The sequence below is a fragment of the Ochotona curzoniae genome, unplaced genomic scaffold (assembly GCF_017591425.1).
Source record: "Ochotona curzoniae isolate NIBS_2020 unplaced genomic scaffold, NIBS_Ocur_1.0 contig_3819, whole genome shotgun sequence".
Taxonomy (NCBI): Eukaryota; Metazoa; Chordata; class Mammalia; order Lagomorpha; family Ochotonidae; genus Ochotona; species Ochotona curzoniae.
Window position 1 is genome coordinate 3,253,894 of NW_024466004.1, and position 15,155 is coordinate 3,269,048.

The 15,155-nt window shown below is 46.9% G+C and overlaps 1 protein-coding gene across 3 annotated transcripts in view; it reads left to right on the forward strand.

Moving 5' to 3' along the window:
• The window catches only part of TBC1D22B (TBC1 domain family member 22B), a 75,728-nt gene that overhangs the window by 22,219 nt on the left and 38,354 nt on the right, over positions 1-15,155 (forward strand). For all 3 annotated transcript variants that reach the window (XM_040983298.1, XM_040983296.1, XM_040983295.1), the window contains exons 3-6: positions 9,895-10,202; positions 12,244-12,423; positions 12,956-13,026; positions 14,333-14,461. In XM_040983298.1, the coding sequence (XP_040839232.1) occupies positions 9,895-10,202; positions 12,244-12,423; positions 12,956-13,026; positions 14,333-14,461 (688 nt within the window). The remainder of the gene's footprint in view (positions 1-9,894; positions 10,203-12,243; positions 12,424-12,955; positions 13,027-14,332; positions 14,462-15,155) is intronic.

Here is a 15,155-nt window from a genome sequence, read left to right on the forward strand (position 1 = left end):
TGACTCTCCCAGATCTGCTAACAGGGATCTATTTTGTGGGGCTCATTGCACCTGAAAGTAGGGGTATCTGCCACTTTTCCTTCACTTAGGCTAAAAGAAATAGGGCCGATAGAATATGACTAACATATTCCAAACCCTATTTTATTTTTCCCTAAATACATTCAGTAGACTTCTTGGAGGTTATTTCTCTAAAAAAAACTCTAGTAAATTATTTTCAGACACAACTGAAACTCCAGGTATCACATTATCCCACCTTTCTCTCATGGGCTGTCACTCGGCATTGAGTGATCAACTTGGGTTTTTAAGGACTTTGGCTTCTGTCTTTGGACATGCTTAAATTCGGAGCCTTGTTTCTGAAAAACCTGTAGTTTGCAAGGTATGCTAAATGATTTGGGAGGAACACACTCAGATTTTCACTCTTCTGGAGCCTGTGTAATGATCTTTTTCTTTTTTCACAATGGAGAAGTAAAGATAATCTGCAATTAGGATTGCAACTATATGACAGTCTAGAGAAGGCACACTTGGAGATAGTTAAGAATTAGATCAGTAGGAAGCACATTTCATGTGGTGGTGAAGGTCCCACAGCCCGCCCCAGGGTGCGGTCTGAGTCCTGGCAGCATTTCCGAGTCCTGCCTTTTGCTGTCCTGGCAGGCAGTGGTGATGGCTCAGTAGTTGGAGCACTGTCACCTATATGGGAGACCCAGATTGAGATCTCAGCTCCCAGCTTTGGCCTGACCCAGCCCCAGCTGTTGTAGGCTTTTGGGAAGTGAACCAGCAGGGCAGAGTTCTCTCTGTGTTTCTATCTCCTAAGTAAACAAGTTAAGGAAAAAAGGAGAACAGGGGGTACAGAATAGGATGACTAGGTAGAGCTCCACGGATTTTTAGGGCAGTGAATGTACTCTGCATACCGTAGTTGTAGAAACGCACTGTGTATTCATCTAAAGCACCAGGAGAGAGCCCTCACAATCTGTGGCCTCTGAGGAACTGAGATATGTCAGGGTATGTCAGGTGTACCCTGTGGTGGGATTGTGGGTAATGGTAGAAGTTGTTCATATGTCAGGAAAGGAGATCTCTGCACCTTCCTCATGATTTTGCCATGAACCTAAAACTGTAAATTAAGCCTTGAAAGGGGGGAGATGATAATGTATAATGCGTTTTTAATAGAAAAATGCTGTAGCAAATGTGTGTTATCAGTATCTTAATGCATTCTTAAATAATGTAGCTGACTGTGGTATACTGTGTAAACAGTCTACCAAGTTGGTTTTTTTTGTGAATTGGTAAGTATGGAGGACAGTCTTCTGACTCACTGTTGAAACAGGAGTACTCTTCTTCAAGATGCACAGTTTTTTAATCAGATCATTGAGGGGGACAGACATTTGGTCCAGTGGTTAAGATATGTCCCATGTGGTGTACCTCAGTTTGAATCCTGGTTCCCAATTCAAGCTTCCTGCTAGCGTGGACCCTGGGATCTGGTTGATGATGGTTAAAGTGGTTGGAATATTGCCACTCAAGAGGAAGACCTGGGTTGAATTCCCAGGCTTCTGGCTTCTGCCTGACCAGGGATGCTATGGACATTTGGAGAGAAATCCAGTAGATGGGAGCTCCCCACCTCCACCCCTTCCTCCCATCTCCTGTCTGCTTTTGTCCCTGTTTCTCTGCATCTCAAATAATAGATTTTGCAAAAGAAGTACAAACTCCTTGAGGGCGTGGAAACTTTGTTTTGTTCTCTTAGCACCAAGAACAGCACAAGTAAATGCTCTAAGTAAGTGCTGTAAATATTTGTGGCATGAAGAAACAAAACTCATTTGCTCAATGAACTTTTCTTTAATATTTCCTAGTTTGTATCTTTAACAAGAATAGACTTTCTGGTCCATTGGCCCATGTGGCAAGTACTATTAATCATCTGTCTGCTTGTGCCCCCTTCCTTCCTTCCTTCTCACCTTTCCACCTTCTCACTTGCCTTCTTTCCTTTCTTTTCTTCCTACTTCCTTCCTTCCTTCCTTGCTTTGAAATTTATTGCTTCATTTGAAAAGCACAGTTACAGAGACAGAGTGAGACAGAGACCTTCCATCTGCTGGTTCACTTCCCAGATGGCTGCATTGATGTCTCCTGGGCCAGGCTAAAGTCAGGAGGTTGGAACTCCATCCATGCATCGCACATGGGCACCAGGGGCCCAGGCAATTGGATCATTTCCCCACTGCTTTTTCAGGCCCATTAGCAGAGACCTGGATCAAAAATGGAGTAATCCAGTGTCTTAACTGGCTCCCATATGGAACAATGACATCTCAGGTAGAGGCTTAAAATGCTGTGCCACAAAGCCACTCCCGTCCTTACTTTTCTTCTCACTGGCCAGAACCAATGAGATGTAAAAAAGTCTCCTGAGGGTGGGCTCCTGGAAGGATGATCCTTTTTGGTCAGAGAGCATTCTGTGAAGAAAGCCTCTTATTGCCACTTTGCTATTTCCTCTTTCATTCCAGTGTGGCAGTTTTGAACACAAGGTGTCCTAAGCTGCAGCAACTGCCTCGGAGTCTGAGACAAAGGAACTTAAATTGCAACCCAGCCTCCCCATATCACTACTCCCAGACTTGCCACTATGTGTCATAGTTGAGCCAGAGCTTCCTGTTCACAGATAGGATTTACTGTTGACAAGAGATTCATTCCAGCTCTTTTTTGGTTTGTTAAGATTTATTTATTTTTATTGGAAAGGCAGATCAGATTTATAGAGAGAAGGAGAGACAGAGAAAGATCTTCCAACTGTTGGATCACTCCCTACATGGCCACAATGGCCAGAGCTGATCCAATATGAAGTCAGGAACCAGGAGTTTCTTCCAGGTCCCCTGTGCAGGTTCAGGAGCCTGCGGACTTGGCCCATCCTCTACTGCTTTCCCAGGCCACAAGCAGGGAGCTGGATAGGAAGTGGAGCAGCCAGGACACGAAACAGCACCCACATGGGATCTTGGTGCTTACAAGGTGAGGAGTTAGCCATTGAGCCATCACGCCATGCCCTCCAGCACATTTTATAAAAGCTTCTGATAAATGTGAGTTACCTATAAATCTGTTCATCTGCATTTACATTAAGACTGTGAAGTGCATTGCTCCATTTTATTTTTGGATCAGGGTCATCATGCCTTGTCTGTACCTGTCATCCGCTGTGTTTCCCCTCAGCCTGTGTCATAGCAGATCTTTGGGAATATCTGCTCCAGACTGCCACAATGAACTTTATATACTTTTGTCTTCTCACTTGTTAATGATGCAAAACTGTGAATATTTTCATTGATCATTCAGCAGAGCTTTAGCTGCACTTTAATAGAAGGCATCACTTAGCTTTGCAGTTTGGGAGGAATCTGATTGTCACTGCATTAATTACCTTCCTTTTTCATGTATGTGTGGTTTGGTATTAATCCTCTACAATAGGAGAGCGCATCTAGCACCGCACCAGACCATTTTACAATTCCAGATTGTTGCCATAAAACATTTATAGCTCTTAGTTTAGTACCTATGTAGGGACATTTTTATTACGTTCTCCATTTTGTGGTTATCATTCCACTTCAGACCATCATTAATTGCTATGTAGTTAATCCTTATCACAGCAGAAGCCTTTATGTTGGATCTTCAATCATCTAAACTGCACAAGCACATTAAGTCCTTCCCCGTCCATGTATATTGCCTTCAATTTGCTAAATTATTTCTAATAGCGATAATACTGCCTGCTGTAATTTTTATAGCTCAGATAAAACCAGTCTAGCTACTACACAGCTCCATTGGACACTTGACCAAATTTGTTGTTTTCTAAATCAATACTAGGTCTGATAGGTCTTGTAGTGAGTCATAAAACTAGTTCATGTTTGACCTGACGTGGTGGTTGAGTGGCTACAGCCATCACCTTGCATGTGCCAGGATCCCATATGGGTACCAGTTTGTGTCCCAGCTGCTCCTCTTCCCATCCAGCTCCGTGACTGTGGCCTGGGAAAACAGTGGAGGACGGCCCAAAGCCTTGGGACCCTGAACCTGTGTGGGATACCCAGAGGAAGGTCCTGGCTCCTGGCTTCAGATGGCCTAGCTCTGGCTGTTGTAGTCACTTGTGGAGTGAACCATTGGACAGAAGATCTTTCTGTTTCTCCTCTTTGTATATCTGCCTTTCCAAAGCGGGGGAGCGGGGGAGCCTAGTTCATGTGAAACCAAGCTAGTTCCTAAGACCCTGAGATGATTGGATTGTTTGTTACTAAATTTTACAAAATTCCCCCACTTGTTTCACATGCCTTACTAGAGTCAAACATTTTCTTTAAAAGTTCTGTTAAGTGAAACAGAAGCAGTTCTGTTAAGTGTATCAATAAGACAATCTTATGTTATCAAATTGCATAATGAATGATGTTCTTACCCAGTACAACCTGTGGCTGTTCTTACTCAAAACACTCATAGGTTTTTTGTGTTACCACTTACCTGTTTAACAAGTTACTCTTCTACAAATAGTCCTGAACTGTTCACCAGGTTTTGTTAAAATGCAACATTTATTATGGAGGAATTTTTAAAGAGTTACCTGCATTTTTTTTTTTTAAGATTTATTTTTTTCTGGGCCTGGCGCGCGTTAGCATAGTGGTTAAGGTCCTTGCCTTGCATGCACCGGGATCCCATATGGGCGCTGGTTCTAATCCCAGTGGCCATGCTTCCCATCCAACTCCCTGCTTGTGGCCTGGGAAAGCAGTTGGGGACCGCCCAGGGCTTTGGGACCCTGCGCCTGTGTGGGAGACCTGGGAGAGTTCCTGGCTCCTGGCTTTGAATTGGCTCAGTTACAGCCGTTGAGCTCACTTGTGGGGTGAACAATCAGATGGAAGATCTTCCTCTCTGTCTCTCCTCCTCTTTGTATATCCTATCCGCCTTTCCAGTAAAAATAAATAAATCTTTTTTTTTTTTTAAGATTTATTTTTTATTATTTTTTATTGGAAAGGCGGATATACAGAGAGGAGAGACAGAGAGGAAGATCTTCCGTCCGATGATTCACTCCCCAAGTGAGCGCAACAGGCCGATACTATGCCGATCCGAAGCCAGGAGCCTCTTCCGGGTCTCCCACGCAGGTGCAGGGTCCCAAAGCCTTGGGCCATCCTCGACTGCTTTCCCAGGCCACAGGCAGGGAGCTGGAAGGGAAGCGGGGCTGCCGGGATTAGAACCGGCGCCCATATGGGATCCCGGGCGCGTTCAAGGCGAGGACCTTAACCACTGCGCCACCGCGCCGGGCCCCCAATAAATCTTTTTAAAAAAGATTTATTTATTCAGCAGCCAGGAGCCAGTAACTCCTTCTGAGTCTCCCACATGTGTGGCAGGGACCAAGCACTTGACCCATCATCTGTTGCTTTCCCAGATGCAGCAATGGAGCTGGATCAGAAGTGAAGCAGCTGGGACTATATCCAACACTCCATTATGAGTTTTATTTACATCACAGGTTGTGGCCTAACCCACCACACTACAATGCTGACCTATTCCCTGTACTTCTTGAATCCCTTTTCTCTGCCCCTTATTAGCTCCATAATCTCAGACAAGTTGCTTAACATCTCTGAGCCTTAAATTCTTCATAAAATATAAGACTCACCTCACAGAACTGTTGTGATATTTACCCAAGATGTTTGTGTCAGTGCTGTCTAAATTGTAATTAGCATACAGGTGAAGGACGTGTGGTGAAAGTGGTCATCAGAGGCCAGTTGGCTTGTAGCTTTGACGTGGTTATGTTTAAATAACCTTAGTTAAACTTCAAGCCACAGGTGACATTCTTGTACTTGGGTTAGGTATGAATTGGTTTAAAGGAGACAGCCCATAAACCCAAGCTACCCCACAGCTAGGACAACCTGGGTTAGCTTTTTACTGCAACTCCTTGAGTCAAAGAGAGGGGACAGTTCTCACCCAAGAACCCCCTGCTAGATCTGACTCACGTGGTCCATTCTGAGTATACGGTTTTTCCTGTGAGAATTCCTATCAGCTCTGTGTTCTTGGTGAGTGGCCAGTAACTGTCAGCCCTTAAACCTTAACATGAAAATTCTTCAGAGCCTTAAACCTGCCCATCATTGTTCTTGGTCAGTGGACCTCCTGCCCTCTCACTGGCAGCCCTCAGTACCTTTTCACTCGTTGCTTGTATGAGATTCTCACTGACGTTGCTTCATCCTCGCACTTCTGCCCTTTCCTGAGTGATCCCAATCTCATCCACAGGCCCTCATCCCTTAAGACAGAGCTGACTTCTGAATTGGTTGGGTTTGGGCTATTGTAGGCTAAGTGTCCCTAACATTATTTCCAACAGCCTCAAAGTGGTCTGTCTTACATCTTTTAGGTGAAAGATTAAAAGCTTAGGTTGAGTTGGATGTGTGTTATTTTATTTTCAAATGTGCCCTGTCTCTTGCTGCAGTGACTTATCATCCAGTGCTCAACCAGGCAACTCCAACCCGAGTTAGAATTTATCTTTTTCATTTGATAGTTTATTTAAAGAATCCTCCAGACTTTCAGCCTTCTTATACAGGTGGCTTCCAAGGATGAAAACAGAAAGGACAACCACAAACTCCTGTACATTGTTTTGTAGGTGACAGGTCTTTCTTACACATCTGCCCATTTGTTCTTGACACTGAATCCCCTGATTGGCTCTGCATGTGGTGGAACCTGGGCCCCCTTCCACAGAGGAGAAGCAGTCCTAGTGGAGTTCACGGCGTGCAGCCTGTGTGCATGTCTGCAGGGGAGCAGTTTGGCTTTTGGGCCGTGGGTGGATCCTCCTCCATGCAGGTATTAGCATTGCACTGCCGCCCCTTCATTTTCTTTGATTTGGTTGCTCATTCACTTCTGATTGCTCTTTCAATAGGTTTACAAGTACTCTTACTCTGCAAGTTGATAAAGACCAGCTGAATAACCTGTGCTGCTGATTAATAAAAGTAATATGCTCGTATGATCCGATTCAGAGATGTATAAAAATGAAATTACATATCACCTATAAAATTTCATAGCTTACAGATAAGCACAGTTAACATTCTGATACATTTTTCTGGTCTTTTCTATGAATGTAATTTTTAATACAATCATTATAAGAAGCATATAATTTTGACTGCTGCTTTCACTTTATTGAGATCATTTTCTGGTGTTGTTAAGTAGCCTCATATTGCATCTGATAGCTAAACCAAAACTTACATATTTAATCACTTTTAATTCATAGAGGTTTATGTTTGCTATTTTTAAACCAAAACAAGCAGCAGCTTTGGTATGAACTGATCTCTGTTTTCTTATGGTCAGAAATTGTGAGCAGTATTAAGGCCCATATGGGTGTTGCCAGATTGTTATCCAGAGGGCTATACAACACGTATCTCTGTTGCTAAAGAAAACAAGTTTTTATTTAAATTATTGCTAATTTATTTTTGTTAGAAAGGCAGTGTTACAGAGAGAGATGGAGAGATAAGAGGAAGGAATCCTCTGGTTCACTTCCCCAGTAGCCTCAGTGCTGGAATTTGGCCAATCCAAAGTTGGGAGTCAAGAGCTTCTCTCCCAGGACTCTTATGTGAATGCAGGGACACAAGGACTGCGCCATCCTCTGCTGCTTTCCCAGGACTCAGTCAGGGAGTTGGATCGGAAGTGAAGTATCCAGGACTTGCCACATTTGATACTGGCATCTCAGGTGAAGAATTAGGGTGCTATGCTACTGTGCTGGCCTCCAAAGCTTTATTAATCTATTGGGTGGGAAATGATACCTTGTTCCCACCATATTTGAACTGTTTCATCCTTGCAGTCCTGTACTCTTTCATATTGTGTCTGGTATGTTTTCCTTTACCCTTCCAATCTTGTGTGGAAACAGTGTCCCAGGCTGAGTGCAATGGCTAATCCTCCCCTTGCAAGTGCCAGGATCCCGTATGAGTACTAGTTCTAATCCCAGCTGCTCCACTTCCCATCCAGCTCCCTGCTTGTGGCCTAGGAAAGCAGTAGAGGATGGCCCAAAACCTTGGGGCCCTACATGCACAGGGGAGACCCAGAAGAAGCTCCTGACTCCTGGCTTCTGGCTTTGGATTAGTTCAGCTCTCGTCGTTGCGGCCATCTGGGGAGTGTGAACAGCAGATGAAAGATGTTTCTCTCTGTATCTCCTTCTTTCTGTAAATCTACCTTTTCCAATTAAAAACAACAACAACAACAAAAAAAAAACCAGTGCCCCTGTAGTACTCACCCTCGTGGGAGTTTGCAGTGGGCATTCTGGTGAGCTGTATGTGTTAGCAGACTGTGAAAGTCAGTGTGTATCATTTACAGTACGTGCAGGACTCACCCCTGGAGTCAGGACAGCTTAGCAGACCCCCGTCCTCTCCCAGGGAGGAGACACCTCTCAGCAGTGCGGACTGAAGCTCTCCTGGCACTGCTCGGTTCTCACTTTAGCATCCTCTTACCTTTACAGAGGGAAGAAAGTGAGTGTGTAAATGAAGTTCTCACCCTGTGGCGTTCAAGTCCTCTGATACTGTGAACCTATCCACAGTTACACCCTCTGTTTCTTGGCTGGGGTCTGAGGCATGCTAAACAAGACTGAGTTGGACATGTCCAAGCCAGATAGTCCCCTGGAGCTTCGTCAAGTTCCCTGAGCTCTAAGGGCGGGTGGGACTTGGGAGTTGTTTCTATGGCGTTGGGGCCCTCTTTCCTCAGAAGGGTAATCTACAGCTTGCTATATGTCAGTCATGCACCATTTCTGTGACTGCCATTTTCTCTATTTAGCAAATGTGTTTTTACAGATACTTAGATGTAATTCTGTCAGTGGAGAACCATTATCATTTGCCATAAATGCAAAGTAACCTTAAAAATAAACAGAAAAGGGACTGGTGCGATAGCATAGCAGTTAAAGTCCTCACCTTGAATGCGCCGGGATCCCATATGGGTGCCGATTCTAATCCCGGCACCTCTGCTTCCCATCCAGCTCCCTGCTTGTGGCCTGAGAAAGCAGTCGAGGACAGCCCAAAGCCTTGGGACCCTGCGCCCGCGTGGGAGACCCAGAAGAACTCCTGGCTCCTGGCTTCTGATTGGCTGAACTCTAGCCATTGCGGTCACTTAGGGAATAAACCATCAGACAAAAGATCTTCCTCTCTGTCTCTCCTCCTCTTTGTATATCCGCCTTTCCAAAAAAGCAGAAAAACAAAATGTTCTTACTCAGTTCAAAGCCAGATCCTGCTACTTTCAAAAATGTTCATTCTGAGGCTTCCTTTACTTTGTTAAAAAAAAAAAAAATCAAGTTGTAAAGGCAGAGCAGTGCCAGACTTAGGCTGTCTCCTTCAGGCTAGCAGAAGGACTTTAACAGAATAAAAAGGGAGCAGTTTTCTTTGTACTTACCACCTAAAGCTGACTCTGTCCTGCCAGTAGTTGGTTATGTTGCCATAACAAATCTACTGGAATCTCAGTGGATTCACACACTGGTGGTTTATTTGTTGTGTATGCTACCCATCCACAATGTGGTGGGGTAAAGGTGGCCAACAGGCTGTGCTCCGTGTCTGAGACTAAGGGAGGTGCTGCCATCTGGAACTGGAACCTTGCTGGTCAGCACAGGAGAGGAGAGGTTCCAGAAGGACTCATAGCTGTGCTTTGGTCCTTTGGCCTGGAAGTGATTACCTTCCTTCTCATGATCCCACTGACCACAGTGTGTCACACTGCCTTGGCCAAATGCACCAGTGGGGCAGGGCTGATGGAGGGAGAGGAGCACAAGGGATGATACTTGGTGACGGTCATCTCTGCCGCAACTGTCACTGCTGTTTGTGGCTGCTCTGGCTGCATCCAGGAAAGTTTGGGTTAAAGTCAATAACGGCTGTATAGGGAACACTTTGTAAAGTTATTAACGTGAAAATATTAAGCGAGTTGCCGGTGGTCAGACTTGTTGGCCACTCCTTGCTAATGGTGTCTCCTTTTTTGAAGCTTCATTAAAGAACGGTCAAAAGTCAACGCAGTTCCTCTGAAGAATAAGAAGGCCTCCAGTTTTCATGAGTTTGCCCGGAATACCAGTGATGCTTGGGACATTGGCGACGATGAGGAAGAGGACTTTTCCTCACCTTCCTTCCAAACTCTAAACTCAAAAGTTGCTTTGGCAACCGCAGCCCAAGTCCTAGAAAATCACAGCAAGCTGAGAGTAAAACCAGAACGGTCGCAGTCCACGACATCTGAGGCTTCCGTTAACTACAAGGTCATCAAGTCCAGCAGCGATGCCCAACTGTCCAGAAACTCCAGTAAGTCCACTCAGCATTTCCATAGCCTGGATCTTCTAAGAGCGCATAGGAGAGAAAAGTGTTTTTTCCTTAGGGCATCACTCAGATCTTCCATTGGAGGATAAATAAGCAAGCTCAAGCCTGAGGTACGACATCAACAAGCTGGTCACAAGCTGCCCTCGTCTCTCATCTAGGTGGCTGCCCAGCCCTTGACCTGGGGCTTCATTTACTGATGCTCAAACACTGCCTGCCCTTCTCCTCTCTCTTCCCCTTTTGCTGTGGAGGGCACCCAGGGCTTTGTGAACTGACTGCTGTATATGGTGTTAGCCTGGTCAAGGGTATAAGTATCTGTCTCAGGTTGTAGGGGGGGTGGGGTTGAATTTCACAGGTGTTTGGCATTGTTGATTGACTCCTTCATCCTTGAGAACAGTGGCCTGGTGCCTTTGGGCATGTGTGGCTTCCTCCCTCAGGAACAGGAAAAACCACTTGATGCTAGTGATTGTTCTGCCTGGGGTGTGCTCATCAGGTTGGGAGGAGAGGCCTGTTCTGATTCTTTCCAGGAAACTATCCTCTGTGAAGGCTGAGTTGAGGACGGTTTTACAAGATGCTTGAGAACTCTCGGTGTACTCTTTTAAGACCGCAATGCTGCATTTCGTGTTGCCCTAAAGGGTTTTATGGAAGTTGATTATTCCGAGCTGGTGAGGGAAGTGCTGTCATTGTAGTGAGAATTAAAACAGCCCAGTGCTCAGGATGAAACGGAAGGATATCAGAGCCCTGGAGTGTGTCCTGGCTCACCCCCTAAGACAGTTCCTTTTACACAGTCAGACTAAGTGTGTGGTTATGCAATTAGGCTGTGAAGTCTACAGTCACTCCACGGTCAGTTTCCATCACTGAATCAGGCCCTACCTTGAGGCTTCAGCACCAGGCACAACAGACTGGGTGGCCCCAGCCACTGACTGTAGAAAATGTGCACTGTGATCAGGGTCCTCCTGTCTGGGGAAGGCTCCCTGCACTGTGCCTGAGCAGCTACTCCTAAGGAATTGCCCTGTCCAGCCAGGACTGCAGTGCATTCCCCGGGGAGGTTCCATCCTGTGTGCGTCCATCTGATCGTGGCTAACAGCAGAGATGCAGTCTGTCTCCTCTTGGCCAGATGTGGCCTGCATTCTCTAGGCCCCATTACTGTATTTGGCATCCCATCCCAGTACCCAGCAAACCTTGTAGTGCTGGTGGATCTATATCCACTGTTTCATTTGTTGTTGTTGTTGTGACTACTACTTTTTAAGGCTTAGGCTTGGTACAAATTTGAAATACTCCTGAAAGGATAGTGATAACTGGGAACTGACCCTTTCTTTGGGAGTAGTACAATAAATAAGGGTTTTGGAGTCAGACATACTTGAGATAGCATCTCAGCTGTCATTGGCGCACTAGTTAGCTTCACTGAGCTGCAGCTTTCTCGTCTGAAACCTCTAGAACCAGACTTCAAGTGCAGCTTGAGTCAGCATTCCTGTGTTTTTAGCTATGTACCAGCAGAATTGAAATCTGGTTCATTTTGGTGGGAAGGGCAAGAGCGCTGGGCATCTGCAGCTACCCATGACTGCTTGTGCAGAATGCAGGGCATGCTAGTAGGCCAGGCACATATCTGAGTTGCAGAGTGCAGAGCCTCTCAGCCCTTGGGGCAGCCGCTGAGTGGGGCCTGGGGTCCGTCAAGCCTGACCGGTGCCACCTCCTTTTATTGTGTGAGAGCAGTGTCACCTCTCACACGCTGCTGGATTGGGGAAAGGAAGGAAAAACACTTTCAGCTGCCCTGCCCTTGCAGTCACTGTTAGGCACTGAGAAAGCTTCAGGTTGGAATGGAAAGAAAACTTGTGCTTCTGTTTAGGGATCTCCCCCAAAAGTCCTGAGGGTTGCCATGGCTCAGGAGGGTCTGTTACCTGAGATGCCTTGGTCTGGGATAAATGAGTGGGATCATGCTGTTGGCAGCTGCTCTGGGGCAAACACCACCCTGAACTGGGGGTTTATTGTTGCTTAAAATCCCTGCTCTTTTCTCTCACATGATCTCAAGGTGACACGTGCCTAAGGAACCCACTCCACAAACAGCAGTCACTCCCTCTCCGACCCATCATTCCCCTCGTTGCCCGCATCTCAGACCAGAACGCTTCTGGGGCCCCGCCAATGACAGTCCGTGAGAAAACCCGTCTGGAAAAGTTCCGCCAGCTTCTCTCCAGCCACAACACTGACTTAGGTGAGTCCTCGGGAGCCCTGAGCAAGGTAGATACGCTTGGTGACTGGAATTCTCAGAGACCCGGAAGCTACTGCTCTTTATTCTGCCTTCTTTTACTTTTTTAGCATCTCCTGATCTGGTGCCCATTGCAGTGACATGCAGGTATTCAGTCAGAAACATACTACTAGAGATCAGGGGACTGAGTAGCCGGGCTGGTCTCTGTGGCCTTGTAGACTGTAGTGCATCCATCTGGCTTTGGTTTCCCACCTGCAGGTGACTCGTCCTGAAACCCGTGGGTCTTTCTCTTCTCCCCTAACTCTCCCATCTGAGCTGACCGAGTCGCTACCGCAGGGCTGTGTCCTTGGCACTTTGCTGCTCAGGCCTGTTGCAGCTTTCCCCTGTGCTTGTCAGTAGCAGGCAGTGGTGTGGCAGTGGTGTGGTGGTGGCGGTGGTTTTACTTGACTGATAGGAGGGATCAGGCAGTACCGGTTGAAGAATATTTTAGGACACTGGTGGGAGGAGCTGATCCAATTCGGCTGTTTTCTGTTTGCAGATGAACTGAGGAAGTGTAGCTGGCCAGGGGTTCCCAGGGAGGTGCGGCCTGTAACCTGGAGACTCCTGTCGGTGAGTTCTGCCTGCCGCATAGAGGGGCATGAGCCTCATGCGGCCCTTCTTGCCTGATGAGGTTAGTCTGGACACATGGGGCTTCCTCTTGGACCCCTCTGGTCCTGTTGGATGTGACAGACGGAGGAACCCTAGTCCTATTTCTGTGCATACAGAAACACCCTTTAGAGTTTATGTCCACTATGTGGAGCAGGAAGGTATTCTAACTCCCACACATGTGGAAGACAAGCACAAGCTTGCTTCCGTAGTCACCGTCTCACATGCGCAACAGTGAAGAGGAGGTAAGACAGGGCCATCCCAGTGCTTGTTTTGAGCATGCCCCTGCATTACCTATGCCTCACTCCTTTTCCAGTAGCAATGACCAAAGGCATTGAAATCCACTTTGTAACTGAGGAGAGGTTTGGTGGACCTTCTTTGAGAGCCTCACTGTGAGTCCTGCTTTCCTCGAGGGCAGAGCCCTGTAGCGGCCTTTGCGATAGGAAAGCATAGATTTTCTGAGCCTGTGAAATTCATTCCTTTGTGGAAGGGCTGCTGTTTGCAAACACAGTTTCAGTTGCTATGAGCTTAAACTACAGTCCCCATTCCCTGTGGAATGTCTCGCCTAACTAACTGTCTGCTGGCTGTGCTCTCCACCCCTGGCCCTACGACCTTGTTGCTATTGCCTCTGCCCCTTCTAGTAAGCTTCAATGCTAGTCAGGGTAGATTTGGTATGAACAGAAGGGAAACAGGGGGTGTAAGAATGCGAGTGGCATCTAGACCAGGGATAAGAATGAAAGTTGGCCTGGAGTTGTGGCCAGCAGTGGCTGCTGCCAGAAGTTCTGTCTGGGCCGCGTATTTCTGAATGTAACACAGAAAGAATAAGTAGCTGGCACCAGCTTACTTGGCACACCACTGAGATGCGCCCTGGAGGTGGCTGGATCGCTGGGCTTCTCAGAAGTATGGCCCAGCACACATCCAGGCCTCAGAGGCTGTGACCAGTGTCCTGTCCCCTCCCGCTGACCTACATTTCAGCACTCACTGTGCCAACTCCAGGAGCTGTAGAGGCTCAGTGACAGTGTGAGCTCCAAGGCAGTGCCACGCCAGAGGAGTAAACAACCCTGGGAAAGCTGGCCTGGCTTCTTCTGCCCACATGTGGCTCTCATTGAACAAGCAGAGGGCAAGCACGGGGCAGCCAAAACAAGGGATTTACCCTTGTCCACTGGCAGTTTTCCTTCTGTTCCTTTGATAGCTTCCAAGGCTAAAATTAAAAACCAAGGATTCACGCAACCAGTGTCTGTTCTGCTCTGACTAGCAGTCTCATCCCCAGGGCTATCTCCCTGCAAACACAGAGAGGAGGAAGCTGACGCTGCAGCGGAAGCGGGAGGAGTATTTTGGCTTCATCGAGCAGTATTATGACTCTCGGAATGAGGAGCATCACCAGGATACCTACAGACAGGTACAGTTGCCACCTGCCACCTCTTTGCCTCTTGCTGTGTCTCCTGATGGTGCCATCAGGCTGCAGGTCTTCAGGCTGTGACGTGCTGGCTAGGAATTCAGTATATTTCTCTCTTTTCTGCTTCTCTTTTCATTCATAATCTCCTATTTTAGCCATTGTCAATGGACTTTTTGGTCACTCATCAGTGTGTTTCTCAAACAATGTGATATCTCAGATGTTGATTAAAAACATCTCCTAGGGATTATGAAAAAAGGCAGATTCTGATTCAGGAGATCTGGGATGAGGCCTGTTCTTAACCAGCTCACTGGTAACACACTGCCAGGGCAGGCCACACTGTGAGGAGTAGCAGTCCTGTGAGAAGGCTGAGTTCACTCAGGAGTGGTCTGGTCTTTCAGGATCAGAACATCAGTGTGTCCTGGCAGCCACTGTGCGTCTTTAGCACCTATGTTTGCATGTAGGAAGCACAGCTGCCAGTATCTGTGCCAGAGAGTCTTCCCATCAGTGCCCATGCTGCAGAGTCTACTGCCTGTTGCAGGGGGAGGGAGCAGCAGCCCAGATGGTGGGAGTGGGCAGCTATCCCCAACAGCTCCGAGGACTAAAAACACCTCTTTCCCAGTGAACCAAACAGAGGGACCTCCTTGATAACAGCAGGTCCTCTTCCGGTTCCCTCTCCTGGCACATTTCTGGTTGTCAG